Here is an 18197-nt window from a genome sequence, read left to right on the forward strand (position 1 = left end):
TGTGAAGCCCGACTGAGGCTTTTCCTCAGATTGCCATACAGGTTTCTGCAGGTATGAGTAACAAGGGTCAGGGGGCGTCAGCAGTTGGGCAGGTGAGAGGGACTCCTACACGACTTGGCAGCCAGGCTGGTTCTCAAGGGACCAGACAGATGCTGGCCTGGCCTCACAGGCACTGTCCAGAAGGCTTGGAAGGGAGGTGGGTGCCGCATTAGTTAAGTTCCTCTGAGGGTCACAGTGAAGTTGCTTAGACAGATGGCACGACCCATGAGGCCACACTTGGGACACTCATGTTCCTTTCAGGCTCCCAAGAAGGGCATGGGACCATCCTTCCATTTACCGGTCACTGCAGGAACATGGGGGTCCCTTGTTGGCACCTGCAGAGCTGAGGTGATGCAGGCAGCCCTCAGATCAGACTCTTGGGATAAGCTGGGGAACCCTATGGCCCTCCTCACAGTGGGAGGAGGGCCGAGCCCTGCCCCCAGCAGGCAAGGCCCATTGCTGTTTTGCACACTGGTAATTCCCCTCTGGGGAGGCTTCAGCTCCTCTGAGCGCCAGGGCTATCTCTAGGGAACATCTCCCTTTCGTCACGCCCTCTGTTTTCCCAGCATTTTCTATTCTATAATCAGACTCCCCAGTTGAGCCCTCCAGGCCACCCCCACCCATCTCCTCAAGGTTACCATTCTGGTTGTAGTATTTCCTGTTTCAAGAGAGCCATAGGGGCCCATAGTTATCACCTGCCTACCAAAAGTCCCCTCTGAGGCGTAGTGCCCAGTTTTCTGCGGGATGGGAGTCCAGTCAGGCTAGACAGGGTGCGATGGGATGTGTTTGTTGTTTGTTCGTTTTTTTCCGTTTCCCACTGAGATAGGAGATGACTTCCAGCCTAAGTAGTGTGTGCTTGGTGACTAAGACTCTGCCATGCCTTTTTGTGGACATGCCCTAGTCCTCCATGCCAGCCCCTGACTCCACGTTCTGTCAGACTCACACGCCTCCGCCGAGGGCTGTGAAACCTCTGAGAAAGCACTGCTTCTCTCTGAGGCCGCAGCTCCAACTGCAAAAGGACATGCAAAAGCCTTCACTTTTCACCCTACAAGCTAAGTGCAAACGTTAAACTTGACAGCGCCATCAGGGGAAAGTCTGTAGGCTTCCTCACAGCACAGTGGCTTCCTCCTGCCTCTACTCAGTCTGTGGCTCCCGGCACTGCAGATTCTGGTATTCCTTGGGTAGACTGGCCTGGATTTGAGAGAATTATGACAGCCTTCTGCTGGTCCTCAGGGGCTCAAGTTTTGCGGGAAGGATTCAGAGAGTGACTCCAGTCGCTCTCCGTGTCCTTTAACACTGTCCTTACAGCAGTCTGCACTGGAAAAGAACCTTTATGGGCTCAGTGACTTATAGGGCAGGGCGCCTGCAGGTGCGGAGCACACGAGGCCCTTTGGACTTGGGGCAAGGTCCCTGGTAGCTGGCACAGGGGGCCCGGACTGGGCTCGCCCCGCCCCCTCCGACCGCCCTAGAGGCCCAGGTCTGGGAAGCAGAAACTCGCGGCAGCCCCCCCACCCAGTTTCACTTTCTCTTTGTTCCCTCCTTCCCCTCCCACGGAGTTCTCTTTGAAGCGAGTCCGCGGTGCGGGCGTGTCCGATCCCGCCTCCGCGCCGCCAGTGGGGCTCGGTGCGTGCCCCGTCGGCGTGGCCCCTTTGGCGAGCTTTGCAAAGCCGACGCTCCGGCTTTCAGCGGGTGCGGCCCCCGCGCCGACCCCGGCCAGATGCGTCGAGCTGGGCGCCGGGTGCGGCCGGTGACTCAGGGCCACCCCCGCGCGGGCACGCGGAGCAGCTCCTGGGGCCTCGGGCCGACCCGCCGCGCGACCCGCGGGCCTGGAAAAACCGGTCCGGCCAGCGCGGCTGGCGCGTTCCGGCGCCGAGCGGCGCGGCCGTGCCACATAAAAGGCGCAGGCACGCCGGCCGCCGCCGCACGGAGTGCAGCCGGGCCACGCGGGCCGGGTCGCAGGAGGACGCTGAGCCGTGGCCCGGGGGTTCCGGGCTGGGCAGAGCTTCTGTGTGCAGGCGCGCCTGGTCCAGTGGTTCTTAACAGTTCAACAGTTCTGTAGCGCAATTGTGAAATGTTTAGGACCACTAGACCCGGCGCGCACGGCAGCGGCGACAGCAACGACGGGGCGGCCCCGACGGCCAAGGTCGGCTTGAAAGGGGAGGAAGGCACCCGGATCGCTGAGACCCGTGCGTTCTCGCTGCCTGGCTGGAGTGCAGAGCGACGATCCGAGACGCACGCTGGCTCGGGACCTGCGGCAGCCTGCTCTTTCGCCCACACTGCTGACACGTGCGCTGGCAAGAGGCGCTAGCGTCACCTTGCTTCTCTCCTGCTCGATCCTCCCTAGTCCAAAACCACTGAATCTTTGGCAGGAACGCGCGGCAGGCCTCTGGGTCAAGGGGTGTTCTTTGCTCCAGGGCGGGAGCAGCGACTGGGGCTAAGGCTACTGAGCCCTCAGTAGTCTTGTTGCTGAGCTGAGAAGTCTACTGCAGGAGCTTCCCCTTTTCCAGGCTGGGGTAGGGATCCTGTGAGTGTGTGCTGTATGAATGGACGACTTCCAGGATCACGCGTGGGCTGGTGAAGAACTGCGCAGAGTGGTGGGGACAGGCCCAGTCCTGATGCCGAATCTGGGCCAGGATGATCTTTTGGGGCCTCAGGCTCTGAGGTTGGATGGGTGCATGGGAGAGGTCTGGGTGAAACCTTAAGTGGCTCTGAGCATAGTGTGCTTGACTTGACGTTTTCCACCTCCAAGTGGTCAGGGCCTGTCAGATGGGGCTGTGCGGAAAGGAATGGACTGACTGGACAACTGATAACCTAGCAACACGGGGAAAGAGGGGCTCCTCCTGCCTCAGCTTCCTTGGCCCAAATATAGGAGCTACTGGGGAGCCTAGGCTGGATTTGAACCTGGTAAGAGAATTTCCTCCTGGATGAGTGCCTGTGTCCCAACTGCACATCGGAGAGGTGCCTTCCTTTGCAGAAGGTGTGAGCACACACCAGGCAAGTACAGGAGACAGCCTGAGTTGGGAGGGAATGGTGTCCGCTGGTATGTCCCCACACCCGGTATCATCTACTTTGGATCAACATCCCGAGTGTTGGCCAGGAAGTGCCACTGTGGACACCTCGGGCTGCTAGAGAGCAGGAACCCCTAGGAACCAGAGGGCATCCCCAATGCTGTGCTGCCTGCTCTCGGTGAGAGTTTCATTTTATACCTCGTCCTTGCTGTGGGAGCTGCTACTCAGTCAGGGCTTGACAAGTTGGATGTCCCTGGTCTGTAGTTCCGAATCCTGTAACTTGATTTAAATATGTATATTGTGGGTTGATAAAAAAAAATAAACACATTTCAAAGCATGCCTGTGTCCTTGAGGCTTTTCCTTGAGGCCTGTTTGTGAGGCCTCTTCCAGGCATCCTAATCACCCTTCCCCTTCTAACACCGGCAGAGAAAAAAGAGAAGCCATGTGTTGGGAACGGACTTCTCCAGCCCCAGGCCCTGTCTCCACTTTCTGCCAGGTCTTTCCTGGCTTGGGAGGAGGCCTCCTCTATGACTGCTTCTGATTGTCCTGAGTGAAACTGCTGCGCCCTCTCTGGAGTTTGAGCCGCACTTGCCAGAGCCAGAGTAGGGAGTAGGCTTGGGTCTCAGGGGCTGAAAATCCAGCCCCTGCAGTCTGTTTCCTACCCATTTTATTGAGATCCCAGTTGGCTTTTGCCTATCCAGGCTGGAGACTAGTCTTGGGGACCTGCTTCTGAGTTGAGGGGCTGGAAAGAAAAGTGTCTCATCCCCTCTCCTACTCCCTGTTCTAGATACATTTCCTCTTGAGCCCACGCCTGGCCTTGGATTGGGCAGGGCTAGGTGTGGGTGTAGGTGTGTCCAACCCCAGCTCTCCCTCCGAGCAGGAGACCTTGTCAGTGCCCTCGTGCCCTGAAGTTTCCACATCTTCTCCCAAAGAGGGAACCTGGGGTGGCTGAAAAGGCCGTTGAAGGAGCAAGCACGGCCAGCACAGCTGTAGCTTAGTGGACAAGCATTGCTCTATGGTGGAGAGACCTTTGGTGGGCACACTGGAGAGGTACCTGGTAGCCAGGACTTCAGAAGATCCACGGAAGGCTGTGGGTAACCCTGTGCTGCAGCTCCTAGGAGAGAAAGCTGCTCCTAATCTGCAGGGACCAATATGCACACTCCTGGCGCCCCAGCCCTTGCACTCAGAGCCTCTCAAGAGTTCCCAGGATCCATTGCCCCTGGGGACGGGTCTCATCTCAGTGTTAGCAGGCCGCTCTCAGATCGGCTTTCTTAGCCTGACCCTGGACTGGAGTGTGAATGTGAGGCTCCTTCCAGCCGGCAGGGGATGTGAACAGAGGTAGCCGCAGTGTCCTTGTCTACTGCTTTGTCCTGGATGGATCTAGGCAGTATGGGCTGCGTGCTGCGGCCAACACCGCCTCCCTGGAATGACCGACTCTTACAAGTTTGCCTGGATCTCCTGGTTTAGCACTGAAAGCCCTATGATTTGGGAACCTCTCTGTCCCGATCAACTGGGAAGGTTGTTCTTCCTGTCCAGGACCAGCTCATAACGCACAGCACCCTAGCCGCTCAGACCACTCTCCTACGGCCTGGCTTTCCCACGGGAGAAGCACACCTGTGTTTATAAAGTTGATGTTATTCTGGTCTCCATTAAAGCTGCTAAGCTAGTGAGCAAGCTGGGTTCTCAGGCTTGGGTAGCTGACTCACCTAGAGGCCTAGTGAAGAGCAGAGGCCCGCGCTCCTGAACCAGGATGGCCGGTTCTGGGTGAACGCCCCAGGCTGAGAACAGTATCAAGCAACAGGCCTCAGCAGGGAGATATGATTGCAAGAGGGGGCAGGCCCCTGTGCTGCTGAGTTTTGGAGATGCCCTGAGCCTCCTGTCCTAGTGGAGTCCATGACACAGCCGGCCATTCAGCCTCCAAGCCAAGTAGGTAGCCTGAGGGAGGCCTGGTCTTCGTTAGTGCCCGCACAGGATACTCTGAAGGCGTCCACTCATGTAAATGCTAAACATCACAGAAATAAGAAATAATAAAGGAACGCGCCTTTAGCCAGACTGATGAAGGGAGAGAGAACACAGGTATGAAATTTTCATACAAGATAAACCAGGCACTCAGGAGGCAAAGTGAGAGGTTACAGCTGGTCAGGGGCAGCCTGTTTTATTCACGGAGCTCCAGACAAGCAAGGGCTACATACTTACTTTTCAAAGACATATTTTGTCTTTGAAAATGTATATATACATATACATACATAGGATATATAGGGCATTGCACATTAGTAAAACAAAAAATCGAAAAACTAAATATTCCTGTAATTTACAAAATTTAGAAATTTAAGTTAAAATGTTTTTGACATTCATTTCTTTTTATTTTGCGTGTATGCCTTTTGCTTGCTTGTAGTCTGTATGCTGTATACAGGACCCACAGAGGCCAGAGGGGGGTGAGAGACATCCTTGGGTCCCTTTCCATCTTGGAACTGGATTTACAGACACTTGTTAGTGGCCATGTAGATGCTGGGAATTGAACCCAGGACCTCGAGAAGAGAAGTCAGTGTCCTTAACTGCTGAGGCATCTCTCCAGCCAGAATTGGCAGCTTAAAACCCAACACAAATTTCAGGGGTGTTGGAGCAGAAAGGAGGGGACTAGAAGGACCGATTTTATCTTTAGGGGTTTGAGAAAAATTTGCTCATGATCTTGACTGTGGTAGCTAATATTTTAAAAATATTACATTTAATTACATTACATTACATGTACTTGTTTGTCTATGTGTGTGTGTGTGTGTATAGACATGGGGGATGGGTGGGTCTGTGGAGGTCAGAGGACAGCCTGCAGGAATTGGTGTTCTGGTTCATGTAGGGTTTGGGGATTGAATCCATGTCCTTAGTCTTGGCAGCAAACATTCTTACCCATTGAGCAATCTCACCAGCACTGTTTTTGGCTTTGTTTCATTTTGAAACATTGTTTCACTGTGTAGCCCAGGCTCACCCCGAACAGAGATCATCCTCAATCCGCCTCCTGAGTCCTGGGAATACAGGGGAGCTCCACACCATCTGCCTTACTATAGTATCCCGCTGTGAGGTGCCACTTCTTTTATTCTTTTGTCCCCTCCTCCCTTTGCTGTGGTTGCTCATGCCATCCCAGAGCTGTACCCTCAGCCAGCCCATACCATCCTCTGCGTCTCCATTTCCCAGTGGTGGCACTCGGGTCCCACAGTTTGGCTTCTGCAAAGCATATCCGTTGTGAATGACGTGGGTATTGGAGTCTGCTCCATGTGAACAGTTTTCCTGGAGTCCCTCCAAGAGACTGTGCTGGGCCCTGGTAGCTAACCGTGGTCCTGCTCTCTGCAAACCTATACTCGCAAGTGTGTGTGGCCAGCTTGGTTCAACCCGGTGAACCAGGAACTTGAGTTCTGTGCTGTTCTCTGACACCATGTTGCCTCTATGCACAGATGATGTGACCCCTCTAGGGCTTTCCCTTCCGGAGTTGATACCCATAGCTCTTTAGGCAAGAAGTTGGGGTAGGTACGACATGGACCTATCTCCTTGGCTCCCAATCCTTTTGGGGGTCACAATCTTGGTGTGCTCCTTAACCAATGCCACATACTCTGTCAGTTTTGAAGTTTTTCTTTAAAGGCTAAACTGTGTTCCTGCTATTCTACTTTGCCCAGAGTGAAAGTCCTCCTTGGCACCCCGAGAACTCAAATGCCTATTTCTACCTTTGGGCCGTTCTCCCCTGAGGGTATTTCGTCCTCCTTAGGGGCATGCCCAGGTTGCAAATGTACCAAGTGGGCTGTCACTTGGAGCTGCTCTCCACCGGGCTCCTGTGCTGTGTTGTGTCTTCCTAAGGCTCAGGTACGGCAGCTGACTTGGGGGCAAGTCATACTCCCTTCTCTTCTCCACAACCAGGATTCAGGAGTTTATCTGATACTCACACGTTTCCCTAAACGTTGAGAAAACACAAGTTTAACACACAAGAAAACAGCCTTTGGCAGTGGCTGCCCAGTGGTGCCCAAAAGGCTGAGCCAATGCGGGTAGAACTGGTGTAGGTAGAGCTGGCACAGTCCTGAGGAGCCTCTTGGACAGCTCCTGCCCAAATCCCCCTGTGAAGGCACAGTGCCTTGGGCAGATACCCCAGTGCATTGGTCAGGGATACATCGGTTCCGTGTCGCACTGGCACTGCAATTGGCAGAGTCAACCTAATTTGGTCTTTACCTCTCTAATGTACATATGTGAGGATTTTCCCGTGGTCTTAAACCACATGTGGTGACGCCCTGTATTCCTTTCTTTGTAATTCTGCTGAGATGTCCCAGAAATACACGCTAGTTTTGATCGGCCTGTTGAAATTGAACACATACTTTTTCAAAAAAGGACTTAAACAAGGATATGATTTTAAAAGTGAAATCGACGGGGCTCGGAAGCTGGGGGATGGTTCGGAGAGTAAAGTATGTGCTGCTTAGGCACCGACACCTGAATCCAGATTCTCAGCACCTACGTAAAGAGTTGGATGTGATGGCCCGTATGTATAACCACGGTGTCTGCTGGGAGACAGACAGGACGATCTTCGGAACTCAGTGGCTAGTTCAGCCAATGGCTGAATGCCAAGTTCAATGAGAGACCCCGTCTCAAAAGCATAAGGTGGGACTGGGCTGGGAAGATGAGTCAGCGGTTAAGAGCATGTACCGCTCTGACAGGGGAACGAGGTTTGGTTCCATGCACCCATATCCAGCAACTCACAACTACCTATTACTTCAGCTTTAAGCCTCTGACATTGCTTCTGGCTACTTCTGGCTTGCACTCATGTGCACATATCCACATATAGGCACATAGGCATACATATAACCAACATAAACCTAAACCTTTTAAAAATAAGGTGGGGTGGGGCTGGAGAGATGGCTCAGCGGTTAAGAGCACCCAACTGCTCTTCCAGAGGTCCGGAGTTCAATTCCCAGCAACCACATGGTGGCTCACAACCATCTGTAAAGAGATCCGATGCCCTCTTCTGGTGTGTCCGAAGACAGCTACAGTGTACTTATATATAATAAATGAATAAATCTTTTAAAAAAAATAAGGTGGGGTCTGAGGCGAGGGCTCAGTGGTTATAACAACTTGAATTTAGATCCCATGTGAAAAGCCAGATATAGCGGTGCACATCTGCATTCTAGTGTTCCTACAGTGGATGGGAGGCAGACACAGGAGAAACCTGGAACCCCATGGGCCAGCTAGCTTGGAGTATGCAGTGCAGTGGCAGAAATAGAGAAAGACCCTGTCTCAAACAGAGTGGAAGGAAAGCAGCAACATGAAAGTTGTTCAACACATGCACCAAGGCAATTCACACATGCATTGTTTACACGCATGCACAGGCACATGCATGCACATACACACCTGTCACCTCTACACATGTACCATGGCACTCACACATGTACTGTTCACATGCATGCACAGGCACACACATACACATACACACATGCCACCTCTACACATGCATCATGGTATTCACATATGCATTGTTCACACAAATACTCACACACACACACACACTCATGTGAGTAAACTGTTTCGAGACTTAAGGAAAACAGAAACTTCTCTTCCTCTGCTCTATATGGCCCTGCGTGGCCTGGGCGACCCCATCACTTTGTGTCCCTCTCTGCTGCACACCACTCTGCCTCCCTGTGCACTTTCTTTCCCAGTGTTGCACACTGGGATTTGCTGTTTCTGACGTTTCCATCCCCAGCCCACTTGCATCCTGTGCGCACAGAACTATGTTAACTCTGTGATCTGCGAAAAGATGAGTCACAGTTGAGTCTTGGACCTGAAGTCTCTTCTTTTTTTGGTTCTTTTTTTTTTCGGAGCTGGGGACCGAACCCAGGGCCTTGTGCTTCCTAGGCAAGCGCTCTACCACTGAGCTAAACCCCCAACCCCCTGAAGTCTCTTCTAAATGGGCCCACAACCTCCATCCTTCTCCCCTGCCACCCTCTCAGGGTTCCTCTGAATTCTTGCTTCAGTCTGGACCCTTAGGGACTTTTGAACCCTGAAATACCAGTTCCCCACCAAGCTTCAAGCTGAAGCCCCCTTTGCCTCTTTCTTGGGCTCTGTCTGCATCTCCTCAGTTCCATGCCCACTTTTCCTTGGTCCAGGTCATTTGTCAGTGTGCACCTGGGAGTGTGTTAAACAGGAGCTCATCTTCTAAGAAATTCAAGGAAGGGACGCCCTCTGACCTCGCCTTTATCCACTCCACACGCCACCACTGGTGGTTTGACTGGGTGTGCAGTCTGCTTCCCTCAGCTTTGGAAAGCGGCTGTCTCCTCCCACCTGCAGCAGGTGCTGCAAATTGTGATGTCTGAGCTCCTTCCCCGCCCCCACAAGCTGGATAGGACCTTCAGTTCTTCCTAACACTGTTGTAAACTTTACCAAGATGCTGACCTCCTCGCTTGGTGTGCTAGTGCTGAGGAAGCCTTGCTGAACATTTCTTCACTCATGTATGTGTGCACACACACACACAGACACACACAGACACACACATACACACATATATACATACACACACATACACACACAGACACACACAGACACACATACATACACACACAGACACACACACACACACAGACACACACAGACACACACAGACACACACATACACACATACACACACAGACACACACAGACACACACATACACACATATATACATACACACATATACACACACAGACACACACATACACACACAGACACACATACATACATACACACACAGACACACACAGACACACACATACACACATACACACACACAGACACACACAGACACATATACATACATACAGACATACAAACACAGACACACGTAGACACACACATACACACAGACACACACATGCACATAGACACACATACACACACAGAGGCATTTTCTTGCTCATCAACTGTTTCCTTCCTGTTCTAATGTGTCAGGTCCTCTTCCTTTTTAACTTTTATGTGTGTGTCAGTGCCACATATGTGTGATGTTCACAGAGGCCAGAAGAGGGCATTGGATCTCCCAGAGCTGGAACTACAGGCAGGTGTGAGCCAACTGTGGGTCCTGGGACCTGAACCCTGGTCCTCTGGAAGAGCAGCCAGTACCCTTTAACATCTCTCCAGCCTCTGTTCTTTCTTCTTCTTCAATTATTCTTCCTTTACCTTTTGTGAAATTTCTTGGGTCTTATTTTTTCTTTTTTTAGTTAAAATGAATTTACTTCTTGCCCGCATGTCTGTTTGCGTACTGCATACAGATTCACACAGGTCAGAGGAGGGCTCCAGATGCCCTGGCACTAGAGTTACAGTCGTGAACCATTGTGTGATGCAGGGACTTGAACCCAGGTCCCCTGCAAGAGCAATAACTGCTCTAAACCGCAGAGCCACCTCCCTAGCCCCACGTTTGATCCCCCTCCCCTCCCCTCCCTCTCCCCCTCCCCCTCTCTCCTCTGCTACTGCGTATTTATTACCCAGATGCATTGTGCTTGCTCTGTGAACTGTGTCTGTGCTTTCATTAATGGAGTTCGACATCATGGCTTCACCCAGGACTAACTGGCCGGAGCCACAGGGACTCACAGCCCCCAGGGTTATGATTATCCTTGCTGTGGTCATCAGCGCTGCCTGGACCCCCTCAGCACACTTTCACTCGCGTGGCCATCAGTTCAGGCTGCCACCACCCTCTGGAACACCACACGCCCATACTGGAAGCCACAGTTCCAAGGCTGCCTTCGCCCCTCTGTAGGGAACAGTAGGTGCAGTGGTGAGATCTTTGGGTGACATGTCTGTGCTAGGGTTTCCTAAAGGTTTCCTGAAGAGCCCAGGAGAACTCTGACCACTACACTTGCCCATTCAAAGATGGATGCTAAGCCCAGATTTAGAGTAGAGAGGGACTCAGGAAGGAAGTCAGAGGTCAGGGGTGCCAGGCCCTGGTAGGTGTGTGTAGGGTCACAGGAAGGTATCAGGGCTGGAGGCAGGAACCTTGGGATCCATGCCTTGAAGCGTCTCACCATGTCAGCTACACAGAACAGTCTTCTTCCTTGAGGTCCTCAGTGTCTCTAGCTACAGGAGAGATCAAGTGACCACTTTGGTTCTTGCCTTAAGGACTATGGCCAAGGGGCGCCATCTGCTGGCCTTGAGCACAGCAATGAGGTGTTGGGTGGCCTGGGCTTGCAGTGTGGGAGGAGCTGAGATGAAGATGAAGGGGGAGTTGAGCTGTGGGAGGGTTCAGGGTCCTGCAGGCTGGCTGGGGAGTGCAATTTTGGATGGAGTTCCAGGGAAAATCTCGGAATCTCTACCAGGGCCAGCAGTCTCCTCAGGTGAGGCTGGAGGGTCTAGGCTTTCCCTCATAGCTGTGTAGGGGACTGACTGGGAGGGTAAGGCATCTAGCACCACGTGCATTTCTTCCCCAGGTCTAGCCCTGCAGCCATGCCTGGGGTGGGCTAGCACAAAGCCAGCACCCAGGAATCCAGATATTTCTTAATTTTGTCAGGAAACGAAAGGACTTCTTCTCTACTGGAGGCCTTGGGAAAGATTGCAAGACTTGCTGCCATTTTGAGAGAAAAGTTCAAAAAGAGAAAAGTTTAGTTTGTGGTAAATGATAAGGAAAGAAACGGAAGCATGGGAGGGGCAGGGAGGGGCTGTCATGGTTGGGAATTTTAGGCAAGGAAGGCCTAAATTTAGCCAAGGCATCATTCCAGGACAACCTGGAGAAAAAAAGAGCCAGGGCTGTTTGTGGGAAGAGCTCCCAACCTCTCAGCAGCAGAGCAGAGACTCCTCTGGCAGCAGCGAGGAGGCCCATGAGGCTGGATCTGAGTCAGTCATTGTCAGAGAGGGGTGCCAGGCTGTGGGGATCATGGGAAGCAGAGAAGAGTGTGTGCATGACCCGTCTGACACCTCTGTGCTCTCCCTCTGTGTTAGCACAGGCAGAAAGGTGTGCGATGAATGCATGACCTCCAACAGGGTGTCGGAGGCAGGGATGGAAGGGGTGACCGTAGCTAGGACACACAGGTGTGAGGCACCGGTCCGTGGTCGTGTAGCCTTAGGGAGAAAGAGGCATTAGGGACAGGGCTCTGGATGGGGTGAGACATCCAAGCCTTAGATGAGTTGGGGTGAGATACTAGCAAATTCTAAAGGCAGACAGAGGCTGCTTCCCTCCTTGTCCCTTCGTTCACAGAGGTGGGCGCTGGCCAGGGTGCTGAAGCCATGTGTCTGCTGCCGTCCCAAGTGCTGGATCTGAGCCCCTGGCAGAAAGAGGGGGAAAATTGAGTGGAGAGGGAGGGGTGGGTCCAGTGACCAGCAGGGGCCTGCATATCACAGCAGGGGTCTAACAACAGTTGTCCTTCTGACAGGTCCTTAGCCCAGTGTCCTCCCAAGGACCCTGACCACTGCAGAGCTATCCCCCACTCCTGTTCCTGTACCTACCCCCTTTGCAGGACACTCTCAGGTTAGAGGTTGGTCCTTTACCACACTGCTGCTCTCCTGAGACCAAGTCTTGGGGACAAAAGGGTCAGGAGGCAGTGAGACCCATTGCTGACCGTCCAGACCCCATCCACCCAGTGAAAGACTTCATCTCTGAGTCCAGCTTCCTTGTCTGTGAAACGGGAATCGTAAGGCCCCTTTTCTAGCATCGTGATCAAGAAAAAAGGAGTGAAGATTGTTATGTAGGTGGCACATGTCTACAGACACACACTGTCCCAGTGAGCTACCAGGTCTGCAGAAATGAGGGTTGAAAGCGCCCTGGGAACAAGGGGCAGACTTCCCTTGTCCTGTCACTCTCAGAAGGCTGAGGCTGTTGATGCTGAACGAGGTTCTGGGATCCTGTCAGTCTGGATCACCTGATCTTTCCAGTATTTTATTTTTATTTTTTTAAAGATTTATTTATTTATTGTATATAAGTACACTGTATCTGTCTCCAGACACACCAGAAAAGGGCATCAGATCCCATTACAGGTGGTTGTGAGCCACCATGTGGTTGCTGGGATTTGAACTCAGGACCTCTGGAAGAGCAGTCAGTGCTCTTAACCACTGAGCCATCTCTCCAGCCCTCCAGTATTTTATTAACTACTCAAACTAGTGGTCAAAACAATCCACAGCTATCTGGGCATGGAGGTGCCTATGTTTAACCTCGGCCCTTGGGAAGCAGAGGCAGGCAGATGTCTGTTGATTTCAAGGCCAGCCTGGTTTATGTGGTAAGCTTCAGGTCAGCCAGTGCTACATAATGAACCCCCAAAACCTCAAAGACAAACTAAACAAACCCCCAAACCCACACACAATGACGTTAAAGGCCACTCCCCAGCCTCCTCCAGGAGCAGAGCAGAGGCCACACTGTTTAATGCTGTGCTGTCCCTGTACAGCACCTAAGTCATCATTCCACAGAGCCTCTCTGTTCCTACCAGAGGTTCGTCCACTGTTCTTGGAGATGAGCTTCTAGGATTGGCCATGTTGCATGTCCTGCCTGGACTGCATTTTTCTGGTGCCCATTCTGGGACCTGGTCTAGACTCCTGCCTAACGACATTTGCTAGCTGCTAGTAGGTATCTTTTCTCTTAAAGGTCTGAAGGGTGGGAGTGGAGGTTCTGGACTATGTTACGTCAATGTGCCTTTCAGGGAAGGAGGCACCACCAGCAGGTTATGAGGTCCAGAGCCCTGTATGATGCTCATGGTGGGAACATGACCACTGCAGCCTTCCTGAAATATCTTGTGTGTAGCCTGATTGGAAGTTGGGCTCGGGCAATTAATCCTGTGGAGGCACCATTCAATTGCAGGAGGTTTTTCTGTTTAGTTTCCTTGGCCTAGATTTCCCTGGGGACAGCTCTGCCCAGGCCTCGACCTGGTAAATTAAATGTTAAAAAATCCTTACAATGACTTTAATCAATCCACAGAGGTGGTGGATGGCCTCCTCCTAAGGTTCAGGGGCTCGGGAGGGACTGGGTGGGGGTGTGTGTGGTGTGATGGAGACAGGAGCGGTTTCCCTGAGAGGAAGCCTGGTATCCTATTGGAGCCTGGGCTCCCTGAACGGAGCTTGGGGGTAGGGGTGGTGGTGCTCCATTCATTCCCTTTAGTTGCTTGTCCTGTCCCTGTCCCAGACTGTGGATGGTTATTGGAGTAGAAGGGTCCATTGCCCCTCTCGTTCCTTTCCAGTTTAGAAGCTGCACAGACATGGGCTGCTGTCTTTGCAGGCTTTCCCAAGCAAGGCATTTAGACTAGCATGTTGGAAGCAGAACCACAGGGCCCCTGGCATGGCAGGCTGTGACACTTATCTCTACCTGTCACAGGGGTGGGGGTGGGGTGGGGGAGGAGTCAAGCCAAGGACCCCAGAGCCGGGATGAAGAGATTCCAAGGTTCTCTGTAGTGGAGTCTGGAGGGTACGGGGGTGGGGGCATTCAGCAGCCTAGCCTGGCCTCTAAAGATGTCTTCTCCCCTGTACCTGCTGTCTCTCCAGGTCCTGTTCCAGTTTCCTGTGCTCTTGTTTCTGAAACCCTCTACCTCTAAAGACCTGGGGGGCAGGGTTAGATCATTTAGGCAACCTTTCTCTCCTGGACTGACCCTCCGCCCAGACGTTGTGATCTCTCTCACACACCCTACCCTGCGAGACTTTAAAGCGTCAGAGTTTGTGTCCAAGCTGGCTTGGGCAGCAAGCGTTCCTAAGCACTGCCCCAGACGGAAGGGCCTCGGAGCGTGTGCGTTATTGGGAGCACAGGGTCATTTACCTCCCTGAGTCTGCCTGCTTGGCTGTCTTGCCTTTTTTTGTCCCCTTTGGAGACCGTGCCCCAAAATGCCTAGAACAGGATAGAGTGAAGCTGGAAAGATGTCCCTTATCTGCAGAGGTTTCCAGGAGCCCAACTTGGTTGTGGTGTCCCTTCCAGATGCCAGAGCCCACCGCAAAAAGTCCTGGTGTCCTTGGGTGCGGAAGTCAGATAGGTGTAGACCTGGCGAGGTCTTGGTCCCCCATTCTCTTCTACACACCTCTCCCCAACTCGGGTCCACGTGTCCCGCTCGCCGCCCGGGCTGAGGGGGCGCTGTCGGCGCGGGCGGGCGGGCGGGGCTGTCGGCGCGGGCGCGCGGCGCGGAGCAAGCGCAGGGCTGGGGGGCGCCGGCCGCCGAGGACTGGGGGCCTGGTGGGCGGCGGGCGCCGTGCCGGGCTCGGCGACGGCGGGCGCGCGGCCAGGGAGCGCGCGGGAGGGGTGGTTACGGCGGCGGCGGCGGGAGACGCTCGGGGCCGCTGTCCACGGTCCACTCCTCCATGGCGTTGCCGGGGTCCCCCGAGCCGCCCCGCGGCGCGCCCCGAAAGGTTCCAAGCCTGCTGGAGATGGGGTCGCTTTGCCTGGATTCGGACATCATCCTGGGTTTCACCAGTCACCTACTGCGGCGGCGAGGCAAGGTGAGAGCTCGCGGGGCCGGGCTGGCAGTGGTGACGCCGTCCCGCGACTTTGCTGCTCAGCACCGCGAAAACGCGGCAGGTCCCGGGTGGAGTCTGCACGCGCTCGGAGACTGCACTTTCCCGGGCTGGTGCTGCTTGATTCTCTCTTTCTAGTCCAGGCTGCACTGGAACCCGAGCCTTGAGCAGCGATCTTCCAAGGAGAGCGTAGCGCAGAGATCCCGCTTCTCACCTTGCATGGATGGGCAAGGAAAAGGCTAGGGGGAGGTGATCTGAGTTTCTGAGATCATTCCAGATGCTTGGTACACCCCGGGGTCTTGCGAGGCTGTGTTTTTGTGTCCTTTGGGAACTCGAATGTAGAGTATGCTTCCCGAAGAGCCGCGGTGGTGCGGGGAAGTGAAGTTGCGGGTGTGGTCCATCATGAGCGCAGGGTCTGGGTTTCGGGTGATGCTTCTTGGTGTCCGTGTGAGGAGTGAGTGTGTGTTTGAGTGTGTGTGTGTGTAATGTGTAATGTGTGTGTGTGTGTGTGTGTGTGTGCCAATAACAATGCGTGAGCCTCCCAGGCCATGGGTGTTTGTTTCAGTGCCATAGAGAGGCGGGGTGACGCTGTTTGTAGTGTTTACAGAGGCGGACTGAGGAGGGTGGTGCCTGAGGCTACCCAGATCCCAGGGTGGGCTGACGCCTGCCTGTCTTCCTTCACAAGTCTGAGAAGGGCCTGAAGGCTTGGGGGTTGCAGAAAGTGGGGAGCTCGTTCTCACTTTATTGATTACTTCCTGTCGTGTTTACAGACTCTTTTAAGTCATAGATGACCTGGAAAACGGGATCTTCATCCCACTCTTGACCAATAGTGCATAGGAGTGGAGGGCTAAGTAAGCAGGGTCGGGGTGGGGAAAGGAGAGTTGAACAGAAAGGAGAGGTCATTTGACAGACCCTATACCGTGCGAAGGTCTGACTGCTCTGAGGATGCCCGGCCAGGGTCTTTCCTGGCTCAGCTGTCCCAAGTCTCAGCCTCCAGCGGAAAAGCTCAGCGCTCAGAACGCGTGGCGTCCTGTCTCTGCACCCTCAAACCCTGTGCGCACGACAGCCGGCAGGTGGCGCTTGTGTCACGGGGAGCCTCGCCGCAGAGCCCCCTTAGCTCCAATCTGGGGTTTTGGGCTGATCCAAAGCTTGGGCCGGAGTCCCCTGCGACTTCAGATGGTGGTGACATTTGGGGTCTGACTTGGGCGAGAGCAACTGGTCGCTGGGGAAGAGGGGAGACCTCTTGGTCAGAGACAAACAGGCAATTAATTCCGGAGCTAACTCCCCATCTGCCAGGCCGGCAGACAACAGGTCCAGCACACCCCCAGGGCCAGCCGCCTCGCTTCCCCCACTTCCCAGGCGGCTCGGCCAGCAATCCACTTTCAGGCACAGGCGCGGCTGCAAGGACATTTCCAGACAGCTTGTAGCCGCTCACTGCACTTCTTGAAACGCAGATCCTCACCCATGAGAGACTGTTGGAGCCAGAGCGTGGCCAGACAACACTCGAAGTGCACTGGGTGCTCTGGGGAAGCTGTTGGCCGGGCTCCAGCCCCTTTCATTGCCCCAATTCTCCACTCCAGCTTCCTCGCTGTGCGACCTTGGGCAAAAGCTTCAGTTTTCCCGCTCGCAAAGTGATGAGAGTGTTGGGTGCCTCCCAGGAGGCGCACTCCATCCTTGCTCAGGAAGGAGAGAGGCGCATGCGCGCGCGTAACTTGGGTCTCTGCAGCCACCACCGCCCCTCCCGCATCCGCACTCAACTAACAGGTTGGGGGTTCTAGCAGTAGGCGGGGCCGCAAGGAGGAGCAGGACCCCCGCCCACTTGGCTCTGCTCAGGGTGGGGGCGGCGCTCTGGCGTCCCGCCCCCTTCCCTCCCTCTACAAGCCTTGGCCCGCCCCCGCCCCCGCCCAGCCTGTCCCGGAGCAAGCCGGCCGCGTCCACAGCGTGCTCTCCGCCACTCGCCTGCACTGCCAACTTCAGAGCAGCAGGCCTGGCCATGGGGGTGCCCCTGGGCCGGATCACGTAGCCACTGCGCCCCGAGAGCCAACGTATCCCTTCCTGCGTCCGTGCCATGGTTGGCCGCGGCGCCTCCTTGTGTGCGGTGCAGCCCGCGGTACGCAAGGCCCTGCTCGGGGCGGGCGGCCGGGATCCGCGGGCACCGGGTTCAGAGCCCAGGACAACGAGGATGCTAACGGGGTGTACGGCGCCCTCTAGGGGTGGGGCTTGGAGCGGATCGGGACAGGGCCCGGAGCGTCGGATTGGGGCTTCTTCGTCAGGGACCCCTGGCGTTGCATCCAGCGCCCTAACTTTTGCGCGAGCGTGGCTTTAGGGGCATGAGCGACGGGTTCTGGAGTCGGCCGCGTGGAGTCCAGCAGTGGCGCCGCGCGAAGCCTTGGGCTTACTGTCCCATCTCCAACCCCCGCAGGTGGCTGAGTGCCGATCGGCTCGAGAGTCCCCGCCGCTTGAGGTATCTCCGCGCAAGAGGCTGCCCGCCGGGCTCGACCAAGACCTATGCAGCAGCCGCCCTGCTCCGGAGGGCGCGGGAGCCAGCGCAGAGCAGGGCCACTCGACCGGTGGGGGCGGGTGGTGCCGCCACTGCCACACGAAGCTCGTGGAGCTCAAACGACAGGCGTGGAAGTTGGTCAGCGGGCCCGGGACTCCTCTACGGGTAAGTGATCCCACTTCAGGCCATACCTCAGACAGGGAAGAGCTGGAACTTGGAAGTCTTTGGGGCTGGGGCTGAGGCTTGGAG

General features: G+C 54.6%; 1 protein-coding gene and 2 non-coding genes across 5 annotated transcripts in view; 2 read left to right on the plus strand and 1 right to left on the minus strand.

Annotated features, from left to right (window-relative positions):
• Positions 1 to 2040: 2040 nt before the first annotated feature.
• Positions 2041 to 2155, minus strand: Mir3545 (microRNA 3545). Its single transcript, NR_037319.1, has one exon. It is a non-coding gene; the product is annotated as a microRNA 3545 (primary transcript).
• On the plus strand, positions 2055 to 2151 carry Mir203 (microRNA 203). Its single transcript, NR_031918.1, has one exon. It is a non-coding gene; the product is annotated as a microRNA 203 (primary transcript).
• A 15180-nt stretch (positions 2156 to 17335) lies between the features above and the next one.
• Kif26a (kinesin family member 26A) overlaps positions 17336 to 18197 on the plus strand; it is a 36042-nt gene continuing 35180 nt past the window's right edge. For 2 of the 3 annotated variants that reach the window (NM_001414931.1, NM_001170348.2), the window contains exons 1-2: positions 17360 to 17558; positions 17871 to 18113. In NM_001414931.1, the coding sequence (NP_001401860.1) occupies positions 17517 to 17558; positions 17871 to 18113 (285 nt within the window). In that variant the 5' untranslated portion in view covers positions 17360 to 17516. Of the gene's footprint in view, positions 17559 to 17870; positions 18114 to 18197 lie in introns of all 3 variants that reach the window. The other variant, XM_006240635.5, reaches the window with a different exon arrangement.

Source organism: Rattus norvegicus, chromosome 6 (genome assembly GCF_036323735.1).
Source record: "Rattus norvegicus strain BN/NHsdMcwi chromosome 6, GRCr8, whole genome shotgun sequence".
NCBI lineage: Eukaryota > Metazoa > Chordata > Mammalia > Rodentia > Muridae > Rattus > Rattus norvegicus.